Consider the following 6,872-nt stretch of genomic DNA (forward strand, 5'->3'; position numbering starts at 1 on the left):
TTTTTTTTCTTTTATAATTTTTTGTTAAAGATTTACTTACTTCATGTATGTATGTGAGTACACTGTTGCTATCTTTGGACACACCAGAAAAGGGCATCGGATCCCACAATAGATGGTTGTGAGCCACCATGTGGATGCAGGGAATTAAACTCAGGACCACTGGAAGAGCAGTCAGTGCTCTTAACTGCTGAACCATCTCTCCAGACCTTCTTTTGTTTTTTCAAGACAGGGTTTCTCTGTATAGCCCTGGCTGTCCTGGAACTCACTCTGTAGACCAGGCTGGCCTTGAACTCCAAGAGATCTGCCTGCCTCTGCCTCCTGAGTGCTGGGATCAAAGGTGTGTGCTTTGGAATTCATTGTATTTTCTTAGTATGTTCATGGGGACATATGTACTGCGGCACATTTAGGGGAGGGGGGTTAAGAATAACAGCCGGGTGGTGGTGGCATATGCCTTTAATTCCAGCACTTGGGAGGCAGAGGCAGGAGGATTTCTGAGTACGAGACAAGCCTGGTCTACAGAGTGAGTTCCAGGACAGCCAGGGCTATACAAAGAAACCCTGTCTCGAAAAACCAAAAAAAAAAAAAAAAAAGAATAACTGCCAGGAGTCATTTCCCTCTTTCCTCTTTCCATGACTCTCACTTTGTTTAGAGACTGGGTCTCTTGCTGGGATCAGGTGCTTAGGCTAGGCTGGCTGGCCAGTCAGTTGGTCCCAGGATTTGCCTGTCTGTACTTCTTCAGTGCTAGGATAACAAACTCACTCAACCACACCCAGGTGTTTAGACAGGTGTTGAGCTGGAACTCAGATCTGTGCGCCTGATGAAGCAAGCGCTTTACCAACTGGGTTGCCTCCTTAACACCTCAGGCAGGGAGTTTTAAATTCTTCTTTTTGTCTCTTTCTCTGTACCTCTGTACATATATACACAGAGAGAGAGAGTGAGTGTGTGTGTGTGTATAGAAAAAATATATAAACAAAAGAATGTATGTGGGCATCTTATCTCAATATACATATATGCTTAATTATTACACACACACTAAATATTCTTAAAAAAAAAAAAAGAATGTTAGTACCTGATGTGGTGGCTCATGTCTTTAGCCCCAGCACTAGAGACTAGAAAGTCAGGCAGATCTCTAAGTCTGAGGCCAGCCTGGTTACATAGAGTTTCAGGACAGCCAGGACTACACAGAGAAACCCTGCCTTGAAAAACCAAAATTGAAATAAAGTAAAAGAAAAAAAAAAGGATTCCTGTCTATCAGAGGTTTCTGTTATTGTTGTCTATTTTTAAACCATTATTTAAAAGGAGTTGGACTGTAGGAGATGAAGCTCTAGCCACTCTGCACAACATCCCCTGAGGCAAATGGCTCCTGGGGCCACCTTTCCTCCTCTTCTCGCAGCCACTGACTCTACCCTTCACCTCCTCTGCCTGGGTCAAACAGTTTTAGACTGGCTTTCATTTTTATTTTTGTTTTTCAATGCCAAGGATGGAATTCACAGGCCTCCAGCATGCCAGGCAAGTTCTAAACCAGAGAGCCACACCCCAGCCCGCAGAGCAGCTTGGACCAGTCGGGTGGAAATATTTCCATAGCAAGGAGCTTACCTGAGCATCGCGGTGGACTCGCCAACCACCTGAGCTATCTGGAATTTCTGTATCCTCTGCTGGCACAGGAGACTGTGGGCTTTGCTCCACCTACGAACAACCAACCCAGTCACCCTAGGAAGCCCAGTGCCCCATCCCTTGTCCCCTCTGGCAGCACCCACTGATGGAGGGAACACATTTTGTTCCACAGAGCCATCTCCTGAAGAACTTTAAGCCATCCTTAGAAGAAAGCTGAGGAAATGGGGGGAGAGGGAGGCAAGGGTTGTGTAGTGCACTAGGGAGATTGGAATGCTTCTTAATCCACTCCCAGGATAGGGCTCTGTCCAGGCACGCTAGGTTTTTTCCTTTTTCTCTTTTAGACAGGGTTTCTCCGTGTAGCCTTCTCTGTCCTGGAACTCACTCTGTAGACCAGGCTGGCCTCCAACTCACAGAGATTTGCCTGCCTCTGCTTCCCAAGTACTGGGTTTAAAGGCATGCATTGCCACCACCTGCCTAGGTTTTGTTTTGTTTTTTAAGATTTATTTATTTTTTGTATGTGAGTATACTGTTGAAGACACACCAGAAGAAGGCATCAGATCCCATTACAGACGGTTGTGAGCCACCATGTGGTTGCTGAGAATTGAACTAAGGACCTCTGGATGAGCAGCCAGTGCTCTTAACCGCTGAGCCATCTCTCCAGCCCCCTAGCTTTTGTTTTTTTTTAAACAGAGTCCTAGGCAGCACAGGCTAGCCTACAACTTCCTATGTATCCAAGAACAAGCTTGTTTGTTCCTCCTGCCCCAACCTCCGAAGTGCTGAGAGGATGCTCGTGTACCCCCACGGCCAGACTTAGTGGAGATTATCTCTATCAGAATTCTGCCGTTTGGTTGTGTCCCCAAGTTGTAAACTGGAACTCTGTGGTGGTCTGAATGAGAATAACCCCTGGAGGCTTGAATACTTAAATGCTTGGTTCCAAACTGGTGGAATTGTTTGAGCAGGATTCGGAGGTTCAGCCTTGTTGGAGGAGGGGTGTCACTGGTCGGGGGTGGGGGGTGGGGGGTGGGCTTGGAAGTTTCAAAAGCCATGCCTGCCTTTCGGCTGCCATGTTCCCTGCCATGATGGTCATGGACTCACCCTCTGATCTGTAAGCCCTAAATAAACTTTCTTCTATAAGTTGCCTTTGTCATGGGATCTTAGCACACAGCAAGAGAAAAGTAACTACGCCAAATCTCAAGGTAGATAGAGGTGTTGGGGTCAAGAAGCTCTGTCTTCAAGAATGAATAATGTCACCAGGCGGTGGTGGTGCACGCCTTTAATCCCAGCACTTGGGAAGCAAGCAGAGGCAGGCAGATTTCTGAGTTCGAGGCCAGCCTGGTCTACAGAGTGAGTTGCAAGACAGCCAGGGCTACACAGAGAAACCCTGTCTCGAAAAACCAAAACAAAACAAAAAAAAGAGTGGAAGAATGAATAATGTCATTAGGTTATAAAAGCAAGTTCAGCACCTCTCTCTCTCTCTCCTTCCCCCCACCCCTCTGCCCTCTTGCTACAGAGTGACACAACAAAGCCACTGGCAGAAGCCGGTTCCCTCCTCTGGGACTTCCCACCCTCCAGAAAGCCCTGTTCATTATGCATTGTCCAGACTGTGGTATCCGCTACACCAGAACAAAACATCCCAAGACAAGGTCACTTGCTGCTTATCTCCCCAGCCAAGGCATTCCTAACTTACTCCTCCAAGAAAGTCCCTGAGCCTTCCCACCATCGCAGCGGCAGAGAGCCTGGGTGTAAGTGGATGTTCCCTCTTAGAGCCGGGTCAGAGGCATAGCCCTCAGGAAGCTCACTGATGCTCTGGAAGGACGCAGGCAACCTGGCCTTCTCCATCCTTAATCTCAGCATCACTTACCACTGCACCATGTGAGGTAGCTTCTCCTTGATGGTCCGGTGTGGGTCAATCTCAATGGGATAATAGTGGTGGAAGAGCTCGGTGAGCTGGGACGGCCAACAAGGGGAAAGGTCATTAGTGCACATCAAATTGGCCCCGCTTGAGACGAAAACCCCATCAAATACTGAGCTTTATGTAAAAGGCTTTGCTTCAAGCTTCCACATGGGCACACACCATTTATGATACTCAAGTTTCAGCCGGGCAGTGGTGGTGCACGCCTTTAATCCCAGCACTTGGGAGGCAGAGGCAGGCAGATTTCTGAGTTCGAGGCCAGCCTGGTCTACAGAGCGAGTTCCAGGACAGCCAGGGCTACACAGAGAAACCCTATTTCGAAAAACCAAAAAAGTCAATGGAAGCTGAAGAGTTAGCTCAAAAGTTAAGAATGCTGGGCTGGCGAGATGGCTCAGTGGGTAAGAGCACTGACTGCCCTTCCGAAGGTCCTGAGTTCGGATCCCAGCAACCACATGGTGGTAATGAGAACACTCGTAATGAGATCTGACGCCCTCTTCTGGTGCATCTGAAGACAGCTACAGTGAATTACGTAGGACCGAGCGGGACTGGAGCTAGTGGGCCAGCAGAGGCCCTGAGTTCAATTCCCAGCAGCCACACATGATGGCTCACGGCCATCTGTACAGCTACAGTGTACTCATACACATAAAATAAATAAAATAAATCTTTAAAAAAAAAATGCTTGCTGCTCTTGCAGAGGACATGAGTTCTATTCCAGCACACACATAGTAGCTCACAACTGTCTATAACTCCAGTTCTAGAGGATCTGACACCTTCTTCTGACTTCAAGGGGCAGTAATCATGCAAGTGGTGTACAGACACGTGTAGGCAAAACACTCGTACACATAATAGTAATAAAGACTAGTCAGTGAGTCAGATGCATAAGTAACAAGTGTCAGGGAAGGGCTGGAGGTGCGGCTCGCCTGGCTGGCTGCTGCCTAGCATGCATGTGTACGTGGGTTTCTTTCCCAGGAACACATATACACATAGAGGGTGTGATGACACATACCTATAGTCCTACTTCGCCCTTGGGAGATGGAGGCGGGAAAATTAGAAGTTCAAGTTTGTCTTTAGCTACATAGTGGACACTTGGCACACACATGGCACACATATATACACGAAACTAAAACACTTATGTACATAAACCACCAGGCACAGTGGTGGCACACCTTTAATCCCTCTCATGGGAGGCAGAGGCAGGCAGATCTCAGAGATTTAAGGTTATCTTTGTCTACATAGTGGACCTTGTCTTGAAAATAGAAAGAATTAAAATTTTAAAAAAAGAGAGAGATGGAGAGATGGCTCAGTGGTTATGAGCACTGGCTGGCTGCTCCAGAGGGCTCAGGTTGAGTTCCTAGCATCCACACAGTGGGGACCAACCCTTTGTAACTCCAGTTCCAGGGGGTCCAGTAGCCTCTTCTGGCTGCTGTTGGTGCTCTGTGCATATGGTGCATAAACCTACATGCTGGTAAAACATCCATGCACATTAAGAGAAAAAAAATTTTTATAAAAGTGCTACACAGAGAAAGCTGAAAAAGGAAACCATACAACTATGACTGGGGTCCCGCTCAGTGGTGGAACACTTGCCTAGCATGTATGCATGAGGCCCTAGGTTGGATTGCCATCACGTGGCAAAGAGTCATAAAATAGACCTTGCAGATTGCTCGTTAGAGACACAGCACATTGGTGACAATTCCATCAATGTCACCATTAGGAAAATTTCAGAGCATCTGCATGTGCCTCTTTTAGCTAAGGTTTCTTTCTAGGAAACTAGGACTTTTGACCCTCTGGGACAGCTACTTCAGGGATCCCAAGTCATGCAGAACCAGTTGGTAAGGCTCTCTGGGGAAAAATAAGAATTAACAGAGAATTTTAGAGAATTTTAATGGCTGAATATAGTCTTAGAACTATTAGAAGCTCATATAGAGGGCCTGTCCATCTGTCCAAAAAGAGAATTAAATGGAGGGATTACATGGCATTAAGCAGAGTATTCTTGGAATGTCTTAAGAGCCTCAGTGTTGCCTGGTCTACAGAGTGAGCTCCAGGACAGCCAGGGCTACACAGAGAAACCCTGTCTTAAAAAGACCAAAAAAAAAAAAAGAGAGAGAGAAAGAGAGAGAGAGAGAGAGAGAGAGAGAGAGAGAGAGAGAGAGAGAGAGCCTCAGTGTTGGTCAGGGGTATAGCTCATTTGGTAGAGTGCAGCCTCTTGTCCCTGCCCATCTTCACAACAAGCAATCAGGTTAACAGTCTTGGAAGGGCCGGGAGGTGGTACCGCATGCCTTTAATCCCAGTAGGTGGATCTCTGTGAATTCGAGGCCAATTTGGTCTATAGAGTGAGTTCCAAGACAGCTAGAGCTACACAGAGAAACCCTGTCTTGAAAAACAAAACAAAGTATTGGAAGGCCTTGGGTTAAATCTTTACTACCATAGAAACAAAACTCTAAGCTCGACACGGTGGTACATATATCTGATGCAAGCACTCAGGAACTGAAATCAGGAGGAAGAGGAGTTCAAGGCCAGCCTCAGCTTCAGAGCAAGTTCCAGGCCAGTTTAGGCTTTATGAGAATCTCAACAAAATAAAACTTGCAGGAAGCACCAACCAATGCAAGCTACCAATACACTAGTTAGTACGAAACCTTAGTGTTATGATAGAGACCAAGACATTGAGTTATCTACGAGAATGAACTCAGCCATGTGTAAGAGTCTAGCCTGGCTCTGCTCAAGGAAGGGCCACTCAGGGCACAAGCCCGGAGTCAACCAAAAGCCAAGCTTCTAGAGTTGGCTTCTCGGTGTTTGTGCACATCTCACAGCAATGGACTAACATCCATTCAGAAGATTCTCCGTATCTGTTCCCTTACCAGAAAGTGACATCATCAAGAACATGGCACTAAAATGGTACAAAGAGGTTGGGACAGATTCTCTATGAAACCAACATCTGCAACTCCATCAAATGACCCTGGGGCAAACGGTTCAACCTCTTTCAGCACCTGTTTCCTCACAAGTTAGATGAAGACAGTAATCAGGTAGTTCTCCCTACCTTTGGGAGTGGAGGGCTGTTCAATAAGATATGGCATTCAAGACTCCTGCAAACTCCACAGACAGCAGTAAGCATAGTATTCACACACAAAGTACCCATCATTGTGTCTTAGCCAGTAAGGAAAAACTGTCCTCATGTACTAAGACTAGATCCGGGGGCTGGAGAGATGGCTCAGCAGTTAAGTGCACATACTGCTCTTCCAGAGGTCTGGAGTTCAGTTCTCAGCTCCTACACCAGGCAATTCACAACTCCGACTCCTGTGACCTCCATGGGTATCTTATGTATATGTAACCCACTCACACACATACACTT

At 46.7% G+C, this 6,872-nt stretch overlaps 1 protein-coding gene across 1 annotated transcript in view; it reads right to left on the minus strand.

The window, feature by feature from the left end:
• The window catches only part of Nt5c3b (5'-nucleotidase, cytosolic IIIB), a 15,294-nt gene that overhangs the window by 5,901 nt on the left and 2,521 nt on the right, over positions 1-6,872 (minus strand). The window contains exons 6-7 of the mRNA XM_031350766.1: positions 3,476-3,561; positions 1,597-1,686 (exon numbers count right to left, since the gene is read on the minus strand). Coding sequence (XP_031206626.1) covers positions 1,597-1,686; positions 3,476-3,561 — 176 coding nt within the window. The remainder of the gene's footprint in view (positions 1-1,596; positions 1,687-3,475; positions 3,562-6,872) is intronic.

Source organism: Mastomys coucha, unplaced genomic scaffold, assembly GCF_008632895.1.
Source record: "Mastomys coucha isolate ucsf_1 unplaced genomic scaffold, UCSF_Mcou_1 pScaffold5, whole genome shotgun sequence".
Classification (NCBI taxonomy): Eukaryota; Metazoa; Chordata; class Mammalia; order Rodentia; family Muridae; genus Mastomys; species Mastomys coucha.